The sequence below is a fragment of the Oryx dammah genome, unplaced genomic scaffold, assembly GCF_014754425.2.
Source record: "Oryx dammah isolate SB20612 unplaced genomic scaffold, SCBI_Odam_1.1 HiC_scaffold_23, whole genome shotgun sequence".
Taxonomy (NCBI): domain Eukaryota; kingdom Metazoa; phylum Chordata; class Mammalia; order Artiodactyla; family Bovidae; genus Oryx; species Oryx dammah.
The window spans coordinates 118,109,561-118,129,365 of NW_024070207.1; the positions used below are offsets into that span (position 1 = coordinate 118,109,561).

The 19,805-nt window shown below is 41.4% G+C and overlaps 1 protein-coding gene across 1 annotated transcript in view; it reads right to left on the reverse strand.

The window, feature by feature from the left end:
- Positions 1-535: 535 nt before the first annotated feature.
- The window catches only part of GRPR (gastrin releasing peptide receptor), a 39,065-nt gene continuing 19,795 nt past the window's right edge, over positions 536-19,805 (reverse strand). Inside the window, exons 2-3 of the mRNA XM_040266563.1 lie at positions 2,589-2,940; positions 536-1,015 (exon numbers count right to left, since the gene is read on the reverse strand). Coding sequence (XP_040122497.1) covers positions 626-1,015; positions 2,589-2,940 — 742 coding nt within the window. The 3' untranslated portion in view covers positions 536-625. The remainder of the gene's footprint in view (positions 1,016-2,588; positions 2,941-19,805) is intronic.

The following is a 19,805-nucleotide window of genomic DNA, read 5'->3' on the forward strand; positions in this document are numbered from 1 at the left end:
ATGATGTGGTGAGTGTTTTTCCTATATCCTCAGCTATGTCTTTTAAAAACAATAGAAACTCAGGGATTTGTTTGAAATTGGCTTCCAGTGTTATCAATTTGGGGACTGTCCTTTATACATGGGACTCTCCGAGGGTTGGCTTTTCACATTACAAGTGTAAAAATAAGTTCCTTGGTTTGTGATTATAAATATTCCTGAAAAATGACTCAAATCACATTCATAAAGCACTAGCTTCTGCTTAAAGAAATGGCAAGGGACAGTTTTTCAGAAAGCAGTCAATGTGCAATTTCTCTGCTATATAAATCTGGTTGTTCAGGCAGTTTCTCTGACTTAGTTGAGCACATCTGTATATCAGGGTTTAATGCTTAAAATAAAGATTTCCTATGTGTTCCCTTTTCTTAAAAAGGGAAAGTTTGTTCTACCTCCGAAGCAGCGTTCACAAGTTGAAATGGAAAATGCAAGCCGTGATAGGCCTTCCAAATGACCCATTTGGGCCTCTCCTCTATCCACCCAGATCACTCACAAGCCTGCCAAAGGGTCTTCGGAGGGTACAGAGACAACCAGTGACACAAGGGTTCCTCACCAGCCATAAAGCAAAACCAGGGGGGCAGACTCAAGGGTGAGTCTAGACGTACCCCTCGTGACAGATGTTTCCATTGATGAGGCTGAAGGTGGCGGCGGAGGGGTTGGTGCTCTTAAAGGAGGTCATGCAGCTGGTACTTCTGCCAGCACTGTGAGACCGGCTCATCAGGCCAGGCCGGCAACAGAGGAGCTGGGTGTTGAACTGCTTCCTGAAACTCTTGCTCAGCAGGTAGAGGGCAAAAGGGTTCACACAGGAGTTGGTGAAGGCCAGAAGGCGGGCGCAGATGCTGGTGATGAAGTGGAGCATGGAGGTGTCCACCTCGGAGTAGTGGTAGGAGCGGTACAGGTAGATGACATGGTTGGGGAGCCAGCAGAAGGCGAAGAGCCCCACGAACACCAGCACTGTCTTGGCCAGGCGCTTCCTGGATTCGATCTGAGGACAGAGTCACATGCAGAGAGACAGAGGGACCAAGGGGCAAGGTGGGGGATGCAGAGACAAAGATCCACGTGGGCAGAGAAAAAGAAGGGGAAAACACATTAGGGAAATGGACGAGCTCACAAGGCCCAGAAAATGAGTTCCATAGGAGAGAGAAGAGGAGAGAAACAGAGGAGAGAAAAGCAATAGAAACAGACAGAAAAAGAAAGCAGTCAGAAACAGAAAGGAAAATGCCAGGAAGCAGAAATGGATGAGCAGAGTACAGTGAGAGCAGCTCTTTAAACAAAGCTGATTACACGCTTGAGTGGACTGCACAATGAAATTCTAGTAAGTGCCCTCTTTTTTCCTCAGGAGGGCATTGGTGCAGTTATCAGCCTTATGACTTCATGTCTTCCTTGGCTCCACAGTTAATAATTTCTTCTTCCCTCTGATGCTTAAAAAAGGACCCAACTTTGTTCTTCCCCATTGGCAAAACTAAGATAACTGCCTGTTACTATTTTTTTTTTTAATCTCAAGTTATTTCTAGCCTATATAATATAGGAAGAGTCTCAAACAAAAGCGGGCTGAGCTTCTTTTGTTCCCAACTCACCTTGCTACGGCAAGAGGAAACATCATTCTCCTTCAAGAATTTGGGATACAATGAATGTTCTCCACTGAAAGCTCCTTCAAGCAGGGAGAGAGTTTCACTGAGGACTGCTGCTTTCCCCCCATAATTGAGTGGAAAAAAAGAGAATTTTAGAGGTGAAGCCTCCAACTAAGTCGGCTACACATTTTAAATGAGGGGAGAGTCTTTCTGTCTTTTCATCATAAATACCACTCTATCTACATTTGGACTAGAAGGCCAAAATCACCACAGAGGAGAAAGCCAGAGTCCTGGTTTCTACCATTTATACCTCAGGATGAGATTGTGGGGGTGACGGGGGCACTGGGGAAGAGAGGCGAACACAGATGGAGGGCATCTTGCGTTCTGGACCTCCTGGGGGTATATATGCTCCTCTTGTCATCCTCCAACAGCCTTCTAATATAAGGGTTATTACCCTCATCATGGGTAAGAAACTCAGAGAGGGTAAATGAGTAGGTCAGGAAACCTGGATGTGAACTCAAATCAATGTGAACCCATCTTAATCAAACTACTTCTTTTTCTTCAACCAGCCTCATTTTCCAGCCCTTTCTGCCTTATCACATATGGTGACCCTCTTCCTACCCAAAGAATGCGACTGGAGTTTAAAGCAGGCACATCCCTCTGAGACACTACATTTTATCTTTTAAAAAACACTAACATGTTTTTCAGATTTTTCTCAGAAACAAACCCATACTCCAAAGCTTTCAGGTTCTCAGCACCTCACTAAACCTAGCCTTAAGTAAAAGAACAAGATTCTAAGGGACATCTGAACGCTAAGTCTTCGGCAGCTAGGAGTCTCTGTTTACCATCTGGCCACAGATCACTCACCTCTTCTACTGCAGAATCAGGCAGCAGGACCACCTAAATACGGAACTTATCAGTGGAGTCCTACATATATGCAAGGGATTGAATCCACAAGGAGGAAATGAATTACTCCTAAGCACCCACCTGCTTCTTGACATGTATATTCCCTTCCACGGGGAGATTGTAGGCACTCTGGATCAGATTTCTGGCGATGAAATAGTAGTAAACAGAGATGATCGACAGTGGGATGATGTAGAAGACCAGGAAGGAAGCCATGGAGTGGATTTTGGGGTGCAGCTCGTTAGAGTGTGGGTATGGGGCACAGCTAATGAAGGTCTGGTTGGTGCTTTCCTCATGGAAGGGATGTAGGTCAGAAAACACGGCCTCTGGGATGGCCAGCAGCATGGAGACAATCCAGATCAGTGCAGCTTTGAGGCAGATTTTCAGCAGGGCATGGGAGGCCTGGATATCCATTGGCCGCACGATGGCTTTGTACCTGGGGCAGGAAAGAGGGACATTGTTTAATATTATTACCAACCGGAAGCCAGGGTCTGGACTAGGGCAAGGCCAGGGAGGCCCCTAAGGTGCAATACTTTAAGAAAAGTCATCCAAAGGCTGACTTCGAACTCATAGTGAGTGCCTCCTTAAATGCTGCCCCCCAAGCTCATTGCTCACCTCATCCTAGCCCGGCTCTGAAGGATGTCCCCCTCTCCCCATTCTCTCTTGATTTTAAGAATACTTCTCAGAAAAGCTGAGGCTTCTTTTATTTTCTTAAATCACAGAAATGAATAACAAAGCATGTTTAACAAAGGACACTGGAACAAGAAGGTTGTTTGTTTTTTGTTTTTTTGGCAAAGCCTTCATTTTGAGTATTTAAATGCAGTTTAGGAAACTTTAGTCACTGAGTATTTACAGACACCTCTTTTCTTTCTCAAAGGTTGAAGAACAAATAGTTCGCTGAAAAAGTTATACACAGACGCATCACTGTAATTATCAAACTAATCTTTCCCCTGCCCTCCTACTCTCTTTCAGCCTCATCTTCTCTTGCAGTATTCTGGTTGTGCTCTGGGAAGCAGACACTGAGATGAAGTCAGGAGGACAAAGAGTTTATTGTTGATGAACACGTGTGGGGAAAGGGGAGGAGGCAGGACTGGGCAAAGGTAGCTGTCAGACCCTGAGGCAGACCTGACAATGTGTACACCAGCCAAAGTGACCAACCATCCAAGTTTCCCTGGACATTTCCCAGTTTTAGCACTGGAAGTCCTACATCCTGGGAAATTTCTCAGTCCCAGTAACTGTGACAGCTGGTCACCCTGCACCAGCCCAATGGGAAGCTCAGGAGCAAGGATTGCCCAGTGGGGGAGTCCTATCTCAGTGGAAATGGCCAAGCCCTTGTAGCACCACCTTGCTTGGCTACTGGCTGGGACCACCCAAAAAGAGGGTGATCTCAATTGCCCTGGTTCTATCACTGGGCAGGAACTGCCCAAGAAGAGCATGACCATAGCTTGAAAGCTGAAGTGGACCTGGGAGGAGCTGACATCTGGAGGTTGCCAGCTACCCATACAACACCTACCACAGTGAGCCCCACACCTATTTTGGGTCCACTTGTTTGAGAACCCACTAAAAGATGAGCCTCTGGTGGGCAAAGACTGGGTCTTTATCTATCTTGGTATCCATCAAGATCTGCACACACTGTACAAACATTTGTTCTACTGAACATGAGCTGCTATAGTGTAGACGTTGACATGAGTTGCTGCTGCTACTGTTAAGTCACTTCAGTCGTGTCCGACTCTGTGCGACCCCATAGACGGCAGCCCACCAGGCTCCCCGGTCCCTGGGATTCTCCAGGCAAGAACACTGGAGTGGGTTGCCATTTCCTTCTCCAATGCATGAAAGTGAAAAGTCAAAGTGAAGTCGCTCAGTCGTGTCCGACTCTTCGTGACCCCATGGACTGCAGCCTACCAGGCTCCTCCGTCCATGGGATTTTCCAGGCAAGAGTACTGGAGTAGGGTGCCATTGCCTTCTCTGATGACATGAGTTGGAACCATCTAAATGTGAGTGTTCAACGCTAAAAATGCTGTGTTGACACCAGGTTCTGCCTCTGATATTCTTTTGTATAATGGCCTTCAGTGAGAGAGGTACAGTTATCTCCACTTGTTTCCAAGTTGACTAAACCTCCACTGAGTTGCCATTCTTGGCTGCATCCTGACTGCTCACTCACTTTCTGCCTCCCTACAGGGAAGGGGGTGTGAGTTTGAGAAAAGGAACCTGCCACTGGGCTCAGAGAGGCCTGTGCTTATCTAGGTGTCCCTGACTAGGTGAATGGCGCCTCTAATACAGGCAGTCAGTGTCTGCAAGTCCATTATTGCTGTGGACCTAGGTCACAGTCTCCAAACAGCTGTATCAGATGGAGAAGCAATTTTATCATCATCTGTCTCATTTTTATATCTAGTTCTCTGTTCCCACTTCAGGTAGGGAAGCAGAGGAGACTATTTATCAGATATCCCCAACACTCCAGAACAATACTATTGTCCTGCTTCAGTATACCTGTGAGTGATTTTCCATCCATAACTTGCATTACTGCACTTAAAATAATTTAAAAAAACAAACATTTCAAAAGGAGGTTCTACTGTCCTGTGGTGCTTTCTCTAGTCACTAATAATTTCAAACATTTTAATTTCTAGTTTAGAATGAAGGAAAGGAATTGATATTTTTAATGACAGATATGTGAACATCCTCAGCCAAAGATGTATATAATTAAAGATATCTTAGATAAATCAATTAGGGATAAATGGGCCGTCACAAGTACCATTAACTCTCCAAGGGAAGGTGATCCCCTCGTGCATGAAGCAGAAACCAAAGGGAATGGCTTCCCTCCTTCCCTCTTGGGAATCTTGTATTCCTAAGTGCAAAATGCCATGAGACATTGAGCCACTATTTCAAATTCACAACTTTTAAAACATATAAGATAGTATAAAACATTTCTTTGATTGCTTTGTCAGAAAAATAATTTGAATCTAAATCTAAATTAGCCTCTGGATCTATGTACCAGTTTTCAAGAAGTGTGGAGACAGAAGAACCAGCTAGATAATGCAGTCAGTCAAATCCTGAAACAGAAAATTCTACAGGAATAATGACCCCATTTTTTTCAACAAATATATGGCATAACAAAGCAGAGAGAATGGTTACAGACTGACTGATATCAGTAGTGCAATGTGTAGACCCTTTTGCATTATTTAAAATTTAGTTTATTTTTCGGCCATGCTGTGCAGCATGCAGGATCTTAGTTCCCTGACCAGGGATCAAATCCAGGCCCCTGGCAGTGAGAACGAGAAGTCCTAACTACTGGACAACCAGGGAAATCCCTTCTTTTGGATTCTGATCCAAATCAAACAACCATAAAAAGATATTTTTGAGACTACTGAAGAAAATCAAATACAGATTTAGTACTGGTGATATCAAGGAATTATTTTTAATGTAATGGGTTTAATAGTGGTATTGTGATTCTGTGTTTTAAAAAATACTTTATTAAAAACACACCCTAAAATACTTACCAATGAAATAATATATCTATCTAGGGTTTGCTTTACAATATTCAGATATATTCATATATCATTTGTATAATTTAAAAATAAGTAAAAATGCATTGCAAAAAATTTTGTCATGGAATATTAATAAAATTTCAGAGAAATTGAGGAAATCCCATTCACTAAGCTCTTGCCTTATGCCAGGCAGAGAACAGCATCTAAGTGATCTCACTTACGTTTTAACAGGTAGGTGCTATTATCTCCACTCTACAGTGACAAACTGAATGAAATGCAGATGGTTTCAGAAGTGGTGAGGTCAATATTCAATTTAAACCAAGTCTGTTCAGGATACTACAGCTTTTTCAGAAGAATGCTCTGGGTAAATTCTTCCTAGAGATAAACAGATCAGCCATTTCACAAATGTGTATGGAACATACCAAATATTCCCTGGAAGTCTAATGGTTCTGTAGAGCATGGAATATATCAGTCTATATCTTCTGGTTTAGACTGCTCTGCCTGGAGCTCCCAGTGAAGGGAAATCCCCAAGGGGTGGTTCTTGTTTAAGAGTGATGGTCGGTTGGACTAGGGTGGATACTCAATATTGTAAACCAGCCAAAAAACTGCCTGGCCAGCTACCAGAGAGTCTCTCTTTGTCTTAAGTATTTAAACTGAAAAATTGAGAGGATGTAATCAGTCATAGATGCTACAAAGAAAAGGTTATGATGTCAAAGAAGCAATCAGGGCAAGATGAATAACTAAAGTAGGTAGAATGAGAGAAAGAGAATGAAGGAAACATAAAAGAAGAAGCTGAGATGATGTGGCCCTGAGTCCTACAGAGGGTCCTTGGTTCCTGGCCCATGAACTACTTTTGAATGTGCAAGAGATATCCTGTTATAATCTTACAATTCTCCTGTTCCCTTTTCACTTGAGTTGGTTTAAGTGGCCACCATTTGCTATCAACAAAAGAGCCTTATCTAGAACAATTAGACATGCTGGTCATTTAAAGCTATCATCAGATTTTATTTCCAGGATCATTATGCATAAATTATCTCCTGCTTGCTGTCCTCTGAAAGAATGAGCTGTCAACTTTCGATTGTTCTCAAGACACAGACCAGTTCCTAAATCCACCATTACTTTCTTGTCTCCTCCTTTCTTCATGCTGCATCCCAGAGGCTTCATTCATCTTAAGGCGATCTTTTCAAATTCCAGCTTATAAGTACCATCTTACAGCTTTTGCTGACCAATCGAGACATCGATGATTCCCTTTCCTTCTCCTAACCTGTCTGATTTTACTCTTCTCATTTTATGCTTCCTCTGCATTACCTTCAGTTGCTTCTGGCTTTCTAAGGGCATGTCTTTTCTACATGATTTTCTCATAAGTTCCTGAGGTCAAAAGTTTATATCTTCTCCTCTTCTTGTCTTCTGTATCATTGAAAATACCCCAGGTCCCCTCTTCTGCATACCACTTATTTCAAAGTAGAGGCTCAGCAAAGACTTGCTAATCAATTAAGATTAATGATAGGTGACTTGCAGATATGTCTTTTATTTTCAACTTCACCTAAGTGACAACAGATTCATTTTCACACACCTAGTAAGAATCATTCTTCCACAGACTGACTGATTCACTCCTCTGATAAGAGGGGGCTGAAAGTGCTTCCCACTTCTGAAAATATCTGTGCTTCGTTTTTCTTATGCAAACACTGGGAAGGTAAAAAATGTCCTCTGTGCCAGATTATTGTGTCAAAGGGGTTCTTGGCAAGTGGAAGTAGTGGGCTCCCACACCCATGGTTGGAAACTTTTGCCCACAGAAATGTATGTCTTTTATTCAAACATGGGCAGTTTGTTTATGTTTAAGGATCCAGCAATTCAGCCCTTTGTATTCATAATTACCTACCAAGGTCTGTAGGAATTGTTGAATGACAATATTTTAAAACCTCCATTACAATCCTAATGCATGCTACCTCGAGAGGGCAGAGGTGAAGAGAAAACAAAATGAACTAAAAGGTCTCTAGGGTAACTGACATAGTGTCGGCATTTAAATTAGAATCCTAATACCTAATAAGATTTGACAAGACTATTAAACCTTGGCTTTATTTTCTTAATGTGAGGCAATTATTAGCTGGTTGGTAAAATGACTATAATCCAGAGCAACAGAGTCGTACCTCCGTTGAGCTATTACTCTGCAAATGCAGAGCTTGCTGCTCCTTGGTGCCCATCCAACCATTATCTTTAAGTATGTAACAGATTACAGTCATCCTTTTCTCTTCTTCTTTCTGGACCAAAAAACTCCAGTGCTTCTTTTCACTCGTTCTTAATATATTTCAGTTTCCTCAGGGCTCTACTGTGAATTGGGGAGCAGAGACCTAGTTCCTAATGGTGATTCTAGCCACTAGTTTTATGATCTCAGACAAATCACAGACTCTTGGAACCTCAGTATTCTCATCCCTGGGTCGGGAAGATCCCTTGGAGAAGTAAACGGCAATCCATTCCAGTATTCTTGCCTAGCCAATTCCATGGACAGAGGAGCCTGGGGGGGCTACAGTCCATGGGGTCACAAAGAGGTGGACATGACTGAGCGAATATACTTTCACTTTCACTATTCTCATCCCTGAATAGGATGTAACTCCTACAACCTCCAATGTAATAACTGATTCAGGCAAAAATGATGAAACCACTGAGGGAGAGGTTTTAGGAGGACAAGATACTCACATAGTCTCAAAGAGCTCCCCACATATTACTACTTAATTACAAAGGGAAAATGTACCTTTATGTAGGGAGGTCTGGGGGTCACTCCTCTAATCAAGTGGTCAAACCACTTGACCACTTGATAAGACTAGACTCCACTTGATAAGACTAGATAAGGTAAGACTCTGTTGCTCTGGATTATAGTCATTATAGGGTGAACTTCTCCATTAGGTGGAACAGGCATAGGTCTGCGGCCCATGATATTTTTAGAGGCTCAAGAGAATATCTTAATTTCTTTTAAAATCAGAAGAAAAAATTTAATCTATGTTGGATTATGGTTATCTTTGTGCCAATACAACTATAAAATAAAAATTTTTATACTTTTTATGGAGAAAGGATCCCATGAAGGTAAAAATGCAAAGGGCCCAGGAAATTCATAATGTGGCCCTGATCAAACTTACTGTCACCAACAGTGGGTCAATCTGTGATCCTGTGCCTCCTGATACAATGCACTGGGAAGGACATGGCATTGCCTACACTTGTTCTTGCCTCCAATTTGTAACCTGAATCTACCATGAAGAAACAATCAGACAAATCCAATTCTGGCACATTCTACTAGATAACTAGCTTGGATTCACCAAAACAGTCAATGTTATTGTTTTAGAAGAATGTAGGGGAGCTACTGTTCTACCTTAAGAGGAGGTGAAAGAGATATAACAAGTAATGTTTTTCCACAACATATAGAATACATATATATAAACTTCTTCAGGAGTTGGTGATGGACAGGGAAGCTTGGTGTGCTGCTGTCCATGGGGTTGCAAAGAGTCGGACATGACTGAGCGACTGGGCTGAACTGAAGGAATTATTGTTAATTTCACTGGATATGATAACAGCACTGAGGTTATATAGAAGAGTGTCCTTGTTCTTAGGAAATATACAAACATACTTAGCAGTGAAAGGTCAGAATGTTTGTACCTTACTTTCTAGAGTTCAGCAAAGTAAAACAAAACAAACAAACAAAATATATATATAGTAGATATATATTATTATTATATACTTTACATATATATATGCTACAAAGAGCAAGAATGAAATCTAGGAAATGTTCATTGTGGAATGTGGGTGGGTATTATACAGGAATTCATAAACAGCTTGGGGAGAAAACTTACATTAAAATGTAGTTTTTAAAAGATGAGCTAAAAGTAAAGTAGCAATCTTAAAATAATGTGTTATATATTTTATTAATATCCCTTTTGTCATTGGAAAGACTTTATTATAATTTTAATGTAATTGATGCATCATATCTAATTAGAGTCTCCACCAGGAATGAAGGAAGCATCTACTCTGTTATGTTCATATTATTCTCTTGGACTTGCAGTTTTAGTATCATCTACAATCTATTGGATTTTATTTTGCTCTGCTTTGTTTTGGCAGTATTATTTTTAAGCTACATGCTCATTTAGGGAGGTTAATTAAAACTAGGTCATGCACAAGCAGATGTCAGTCTGCTGTTCCTCACCATTATCTGGAAAGTGCCAGGAAGAGTCGAGTTGCTGTGGAGACTTGTACACAGTGGGCACCCACTCCTGCTGCCTCAGCTGCACGTGACAAGGGATCCTCTGATGTGAATTCAGTGACAGGGTGAGCTATTAACTTTTAATTCAACCTTATTTTTAAATAAAAATAAGAGTAGAAGTGAACTCCACTGTGGGGTCCAATGTACCCGAACACACTTTCCAGAAGCTTTAGCTAAGGTTTCAGGAGATTTTCTAAGGTCTTAATAAGCTAAGATTTTCTAAGTCTGCAGTGAAGACTATCTTGTCTCTGGAGGAAGTGAGCTTTAAACTCAGACCAAGACAGAGGATCAAGATCCATGCAACAAAATGTAATCACAATTTTTCTTTTTCTCATTTTCTTCCCAGAGACCAAGACACAGATCGTGGATCCACACAGGACCACCTCTGAGTAAAATCCTGAAGTTACTTCTCTGTGAATCAAAAGTTCCCCTCTACTGTGTTCACCCACTGTAGAAGGCCACTGTCTGCCTGACATTAAGCCCTGCTTTGAGGAAGGGAGTGTACATCAGTCATTTGTTCTTTAGTATGGGCTGAAGTCAGTGAGATCACCTTCCTGTATGTAGAGTTCTACCTCTGATAATGGAAGGAAAGCTGTTTCCCAATAAAGGTATTTTTGTTTATTCCTCCAGCAGATGGAAGAGATATCTGGGGTGCAAGGGCTGCAGGTAGTTAGACTTTTCTACATATTCACTTCCTTCAAAGGCTTACTCTGCAACTACCACGTGGGGATTTCTTTCTAGTAACAGACTGCAGAGGAACAAGACCATTTTGTACCTGGTTTTCAGTTAGATCAATTATGTTAAAAACAATAATAATAGCTAAAATTTATTAGAGATTTCCTATGGATCAGGTAACTATGCTACAAGTTTTGTTTAAAATGTTGCTTTTTATCTTCACAGCAGTTCTATGTAGCAGGTACTAACATTATTGCTCTTTTACAGATGAGAGAGCTGACATGAAGTTTTCCAAGGCTATCAGTGCTAAGCATTGGATACAAGATTGGAGCCCATGCCTGTCCCCTAAGCCTCTACCACCAGGCCCTACTGCTTCCTATAATGATGGTCCTGTGATTAACCACACAACATGGGCTTTCAAGTGTGGGGAAGGAAAAATCATTTTCCCTCTACCCTTCTAGGTGTTTGACTAAGAACCTCATAATAAAAGACAACTTAACAAGACAAAAACAAACAAGTTTAACAACATGTATACCTCTTTGGGGGCTTCCCAGGTGCCACAGTGGTAAAGAATCTGACTGCCAGTGTAGCAGATGCAAGAGACACGGGTTCGATCCCTGGGTCGGGAAGATCCCCTGGAGGAGGAAATGGCAACCCACTCCAGTATTCTTGCCTAGGAAATGCCATGGACAAATGCCATGGACAGAGCCTGGTGGGCTACTGTCTATGAGGTTGCAAAGATTCGGGCATGACTAAGCAACTAAGCATGCATATCTCCTTGACAACATGGGAGAGACCCAAGAAAACTGAGTAACTCCCTGAAAAGGCCCAAGCAATCGCCTTAAATACCATCTCCACCTAAAGACAAAAAGATGTGGATAGGGGGTGCCAGTTATAGGAGGTTATCAGGCAGAGCACAGTAAATAAGAATAAGCTCATTATACAGATTTAAATCCATACCTTCTACATTGATAAGTTTCTAGAGATTCAAAGTCATCCTCTTTTTCCTGGTACCAAGAGAAAGATCCCCTTAGAATGGAAATTTCCCTCATAAATGTAAATATCTTCTATAACAGGGTAACTTCTACTCAGTTTTTTAGAGCTTCTCCTATATGTGCTATTTCTTAAAAAAAAAAAAAGTCTAAAATTATTTTTATGCCAATGAGGCACATTTTGGGGCAAATTTTGCTCCCCTTCACTGGTACTGGAAATAAGGAAGAAAGGATCAGGGTGTCTGTTCCCTGCCCGCTGAAGCCATGGGGAAAATAGTGTCTTTCTAGACAGACACAAATTTCTTATTCTTCCTCTTCAAGTTGGCTATACCTAATTGCCTGCATTTTCACCCTTATATGTACACCCTGACGTTCTCCATGGCCTGAGGCCACAGTGAGGCCTGGACTCTTCATATATTGAGAGTCCTCAGGGCCTAAAGAGGCCATCCTAGTGAGACACTGGAGCAGAGGTGAAAAGGCATCAGGGAAAGACTAAAAACCAAAGGCTGGAAGGAGGCTACAGAAAGAGCCACGGACATGGGGAAGGTTTCAGAAGTGCAGGGTTCTGAGGGATGTAGAAGCTGAGGTATAAAATTGGAAGAGAGACGCAAGTGACTGTTGGACATCTGATGGTATTTTGGCAGAAAGAGTTGAGCAACTATAGACCTCTGGGCCCAAAAACAAGTTTCAGCGGGATGATCTAATTCCAAAGCTAGGTGCTAATCCTGTAAGGGAGCCCATCGGAAGGGGTATAAACAGGATGAAACATTACAGTTGCCAGTGGGTATGTTTAAAATGACAAAGGAAAGCAGTAACCCAGTTAAATTTCAGTAAGTTTGCAAACATCCTGGCACAAGTTGTTCGAAGGCCATTCCTCAAAAATGTTATGGAGAGAGGAACATATATTTATAACTTGTAAGACTTTTTTCAGCAATTTATGAGCCAAAAAGTTTGAAGAACGTTTATAAGTCCCATCTGTAAATTATTCTTAGACATGGCCTGCATTTACTCTACTGTGTGGCATAGAAGATACACAGAGAATTCAGAAAAAAAATCACCCGTGCTCTATGGTGGAGGGTATAATAGGCTCTGGGTCATAAATTATCTGTAAAAACTGTCATTCATCCCCAAACAGACCCTAGGACAAGGATTTGGGTTCATGTAGTTTATTTGGGAGGGGGTCCCTGGTAGCATGGGGACGGGGCGGGGAAGTGGCACAGGGAGGGGATGAAAGGCACTGAAGGCACTGAAGGCAACTGAATCACAGGCCAGCTGGGGACCCCCTGAGAGACTACGGTGAGCACATTCCAGAACTTGCCACCAAGGTGTGAGGAGGTTGGGGTGTTTACCCCTCGACTCCTGTCCATCTTTGGTAGAGAACTGTCCTGCAATATTAATTTGGGGACACTCTGGCCTGCCCTAAATCTTACCTTGGACAAGATCATCCTCTGTCAGAGAAACACAGGAAGCCCAGATCTGTAAGTGACCTCCAGGGACCACTAACAGCATTTACTATGATAATTCTTCCCCTGATCCAGTCAAATCAAATATATATACAAAAAATGAAACAGTTTCAGTTTTTAAGTATATTTCAAATTATTGAGAATAAAAATAGAATTTCTAAGTTTCTAAATTATCTCAATAAAACACATTATCATTTTTTTTTCTTCTTCAAATAAGAATCATTACAGCTCAAAAATACCATCATGGCATATGAGTCATTGTGTATAATTACAAAAATATGAGTACTATATTTAAATAACCTTTTGTGAGAGGTTTTATACAGGGAGAAATGGTGGGCCAACTTTGTAGATTAATCTTTTAATTTTTATTCAACCCAAACTTATTAGCCCTGTGTGCCTGGTACAGATCCCAACACTTTTCAAGCGACTGTCCACTAGAACATCAATCAGTTGCAATTTCAACCACATCCTCTCAGCTCCCTTATGAACATGAATGACATCATGCTAATGGTACACTCACCTTTTTGACTGGGAATTCTAACATTTCATAAAGAAGTCAACACATTATTTCATTTCACTCTTACAAAAATTAGAAGTCTTATGAAATATGAAAAGTAAATACCCTATCCCCTTTTAACAGATCAGAAAACTGAGGCCTGTAATTTGCCCAAAGTCACACAGCTGATCATTAGAAAAATCGGGGCTCAAATTCAGATATCTCTTCAACCAAATTCAGTGCTTTTGAATTTATCCTTACTATAAATTGGGCTTCCCTGATAGCTCAGTTGGTAAAGAATCTGCCTGCAATGCAGGAGACCCCGGTTCGATTCCTGGGTTGGGAAGATCTGCTGGAGAAGGGATAGGCTACCTACTCCAGTATTCTTGGGCTTCCCTTGTGGCTTAGCTGGTAAAGAATCCGCCTGCAATGCTGGAGTCCTGGATTCGATCCTTGGGTTGGGATGATACCCTGGAGAAGAGAAAGGCTACCCACTCCAGTATTCTGGCCTAGATAATTCCATGAACTGTATAGTCATGGGGTCGCAAAGAGTTGGACATGATTGAGCGATTTTCACTTTCACTTTACTAGAAATAGTGCTCTATTAAATGTGAACCTCCAAAACATAATAAATGAAAAGGAGGGAGGGAGGACAAAAGAGTTTGTAAGTTTGTCACCATGAAATTTTGGGAGTATCATAAAAACCGACTGGAAATTTGCTTTGATTCAACAAAGATAATGTCAAGGAAGGTGGTCAAGAGGCAGTTAGCTCATCTGAACAACATTCTTCATTTAAAAATTCAATACAAAAGCATTAACAGCACATTGTAGACATTTAGTCAGAGAATTCTTTAAAAAAAGGAAGAAAATCATCCATAAGTCTTACATGTGATGTTTTGGTATATTTCTTTCCAATTTTCCTTTGTCTTTTGTACAGAGCATACACTTTTGTATCTTTTACTAGAGTCTAGATGACACCTCTAGCCAGCAGGCAGCACTTTGCAGATGCCAGCTGGCCTCTCTGGGCACCATGTCTGTTTAGCTTTGAGGAGCCCTGGGGGTCACTAGAGGACAGTGCTCCAGCCTTCACAGATCCCTCCTAGGGCTAGCTGCAGTGGAACACATCCCATCTAAATGAAGCAAAGCATCCTGACTCCTCAAGCACCAGCACTTTTAATAGTCAAAAGCGTATGTTAAGCATCTACTTTTGCACGGTCCTGTACTAGGTACAGATGAGGTGAAGAGAAGCACAAGCCCTGGACACTCAGTGACATTTTCTCTCACTCCATCCTGGAAATTAAAAAGGCTCATACACCCTGGATCACAGGACTATGAGCTTTCTAAGGGTTGGGTCTATGTCTTGTTCATTTTATGCCTATTTTATTTATTTATTTTTTTAAATGTTATTTTTACTTTATTTTGCTTTACAATACTGTACTGGTTTTGCCATACATTGACATGAATCAGCCACGGGTGTACATGAGTTCCCAATCCTAAACCCCCCCTCCCACCTCCTACCCTATATCATCTCTCTGGATCATCCCCGTGCACCAGCCCCAAGCATCCTGTATCCTGTATCAAACATAGACTGGCGATTCATTCCTTACATGATAGTATACATGTTTCAATGCCATTCTCCCAAATCATCCCACCCTCTCCCTCTCCCACAGAGCCCAAAAGTCCGTTCTAAACATCTGTGTCTCTTTTGCTGTCTCGCATACAGGGTTATCATTACCATCTTTCTAAGTTCCATATATATGTGTTAGTATACTGTACTGGTGTTTTTCTTTCTGGCTTACTTCACTCTGTATAATAGGCTCCATTTTATGCCTATTTTATTTATTGAACAAATATATAATTAAAACTTAAAATCTTGAACTGTGCACCCAATTTGTCTGGCCTGTACTGTCTTACTTTCAGATAAGGAAATGGGTTCACGATGCTCAAAATAACCCACTCCTCCACTGCCATGCTCCCAGCCAAATCTTCCTCTAAAGTTCACTTATCCCCAAACCACTCTGGAAGCCATCTTATTAGGCTTTTGCCAAGATATCTCTTATGACCCAAACACTCCCTATTTCTCTAACCATTTCAAGCCCAGAAGAATCCCTGGGGGTACTGAGGCAATGATTCTCCCTGAGCACAATTTCCCTTTGTAACAATTTTAAGGTGACTTGCTTACATGAGGCTATCATGAGAAGACCTTGGAAGAGGCAGTGCCAAGCATGATGGTGGAATATTAGGAGGAAGTAGTGAGAGGCATAGTGTATGTTTCTATCTTTACTTTCCCCAAAGGAAGGCTCTGCTCCCATGCCCACCTCCCATGGGAGCTGGAACTGACTAAGCCTGGATTTAAAACTCTCATTTTCGCCATTTAAATAACTTTTAGCATCACAGAGGACTCAGGACTTGCTGGAAAAGACACATAGCTTAAAGATGTTGGCTTGATGTTCAAGTTTTTGATGATCCAAAAGCTACTGTGTCTGACATGACGGTGCCTCATAAAGTAAAGCATCACACAGCTGTATGATCTGTCTGTATGATATCCCCTAGGAAATCTATCCTGGCTAACTGGACAAGGGTCATGGATTCCCCAAGGTCCTATTCCATTTAAATTGAAAACTCTCTACTAAATGACCACTTTGGCAAGCATGTATATGTCTCTGTATCAGGAACAGAAAACTAAAGTCAGCTGGCCAAACCTGGCTTTCTGCCTATTTCATATGGCTGACGAGCTAAGAGTGATTTTGACATTTTAAATGGTTAGAGAAAAAAAATCAAAAGAAAAAGAATACTTCATGATGTGAAAATTACACGAAATTCCCATTTCAGTGTCCGTAAATAAGGTTGTACTGAAATTCAACCATGACCATTTGCTGACATCATGTTGATGGCTGCTTCTGCATCATAAAAGCAGAGGTGAGTGGTTGCAACAGGGCCCTGGCCCTCATGGTCCACAAAGCCAAAAATATCCACTACACAGCCCTTTACAGAAAGTTTCCTGGTCCCTGGCCTATGTGCGTTGCATGTGTGATCCAGGCTCATTTTTCTGTTGCTCTCTGCCTGTCCACATCAGAGCTGTTGGTTCCTTCTTTAGACAGAGGAAAGCCCATCTTCCATTACATGCAGCACTGCCTGTTAGGCTTTATTAATTTGTGATAATGAAAATGACAGGCCACTAACCTCTGCCACTGGTGGCAGAGGCTCAAGATGCTTAGTCAATTTATCAGCACATTTAAATACTAATTTAGTATCTCAGGCTCTCCTTGGCACTGTGGATATAAAAGTCCCTGGCCACTAAGGATTTAAAATTTGCTTGAGGGAGTGAGACATATTCAGGGGAGGCTCTTGTAGAACAAGAGAATGGTACTCACATGTATACTCCCCTTCATGGAACACTCAGAATAGATGATGCTAGGTCAGTATACAAAGTGTTGTCACCATGGTACAGACATAAGAGAACATGTTTGATTATAGTGAAAGTTGCTCAGTCATGCCCGACTCTTTTCGACCCCATGGACTATATCCTGCAGGTTCTTCTGTCCATGGAATTCTCCAGGCAAGAATACTCGAGTGGGTAGCCATTCCCTTCTTCAGGGGATCGTCCCAACACAGGAATCAAACCCAGGTCTCCTGCATTGCAGGTGGATGCTTTACCATCTGAGTCACCAAACCTGCTTTAAATATAACTATGGAATATTAGGACTTCCCTGGTGGCTCAGATGGTAAAAGCGTCTGTCTACAATGCGGGAGACCCAGGTTCGATCCCTGGGTTGGGAAGATCCCCTGGAGAAGGAAATGGCAATCCACTCCAGTACTATTGCCTGGAAAATCCCATGGACAGAGGAGTCTGGTAGGCTACAGTCCATGGGATTGCAAAGAGTCGGACACGAATGAGTGACTTCACTTTCATGGAATATAAAGAGTCTGCCTGCAATGCAGGAGACCTGGGTTCAATTCCTGGGTTGGGAAGATCCCCTGGAGAAGGAAATGGCAACCCACTCCAGTATTCTTGCCTGGAGAATCTCATGGACAGAGGAGCCTAGCAGGCTACAGTCTATGGGGTCGCAAGAGTCAGACATGACTGAGTGACTAAGCATACACACACACACATGGAATATAAAACTTAGGTGTCCTAAAGTTGCATTTCCTTAACTTAAAGAAGAGGAAACTGGTGCCCACTAGTTTCCACAGCTGGTTAGCTGAGAACCAAGACTAGAACATCTGTCTCTGAATCCCCAAGTCACTTGTATTTGTCTACAGCACTTTGGACTTGCAGACTTTTTAAAGCATAAGTGAAGAATGCTTAAAACTAAATATCGACTACATTTATCTTCATCCTGTAGTATATGTATGTATTCCTGAAGCCATCATTTTAACCTTCAATTTCACCTCTGTTGACAATCTAGGAAAGAAAAGATGCCAATTTCTGATTTTTCTGCTCTTCTGTGATGTTTCTAAAATCATTTAAAGTGAAAAGGGGAAAGATAAAAATGAAATCCTTAAAAATCTGTTTTGATCACCATTTATGTTAAAATAAATATGCATTTCCCATATATCCTGACAGAGAAACTACTGTAATTTTGTTTTTAAATAATTTCATATTCTTCTAAAATTATGTTTATAAAGTATCTCTCATAACAGAGGCCTGACCCTGGTATGAAACAGCCTGACAATAAAAACAAACACCACTAAAGAGAAAAAAGAAACTTCAAAAAACTTAAAGTTAACCTGTAGTTATTCTATTTATATGTAGACAGCATAGAAATAAGTGAGTCACATGAATGTATTATCTATTGCCACAGTAAATTCTTCTCACAATGGAAATAAATTTCTTTATGTGCTGCATTTTACATTTCCCCCTATTTCTTTACTATATAACCTTTAGCTATCACCACTGGCCAATCGGTCTGAATACAATACAAAAAAAAAAAAAGTAATAAAGAAGAGAACTTTAAAGAAGTGCATCTTAGCAACACTTTGGTGCTGTCTTTCCCATGAAATTTCAGCTGTTATTAACCACTGCATAACTACATGTCAGCTCTAGCTCCTGCTTATTGGGGCTAAGAGACCTGGCCTAGTTGAAAGATCCCAGAGGCTTTGATGTTCCTATAATACTTGGCAGTGTCCACTGCTGAAGGCCTCAGTTGAGATTCCTGACTTACTCACTTTGAGGTTAGCCAGAGCTCATTTCTCTGACTCTAAGTTGCTGATTTAATATGAGGCTCTGAAGGCTGATCCCATAAGTCTAACTTGGTAGTTCTGGACTCCTCTTTAGAGAAGCTGGACTGTGGACAGCTTGGCGGGGAGCACATCAGGTCTTTAAGAGAGGGAGTATAGGATTTTCCGTTTCTGATATTAGCAACCTAGCTTGTTGCTGACCAACTCTCCAAAAATGAAAAACTAGAAAATCCCTTTGAAAACATCTGAGAAATACCAAGACAGTAATGATCTGAGGGACCAGAGTCCTGGAGAGAAGGGAAGTGTAAAGAGATGAAGCTGTTATTCAGCATCATTTTTCAATTGACCAAATTTCAAACAGCAGCAGAGAAACTGAAAGCTAAGAAGAGCTTCTAGCAGTTTCAGGATGAAGGGGAATAATAAATGGAGTTCAGGGCCCACCAAGGAAGAGAAGCTGAGGTAAATACCCCAGGTTTATAGTTGAGATGTCCAAAGAGGTACATCCTAGGAGTAGGGGTGAATCAGAAATGGTCCAGTTCTCACAAAGATCGAAGACCAGCCTCCAATCTGTTCAATCTTTGATTGGGTCAGACACACCGCCACCTCCACCTGCCCACAAGAAGCAAAAGCTCATCTTTTCTGGAAGATAATACCATCCAGAGCCCCAAATTATCTACACTTCTTCATATACAAAATCAGGTAGTGAAACAAAAATTGCCTTGTATACCAGAAGAGAAAACAAAATGGTCAAAAAACAAGAGGATAT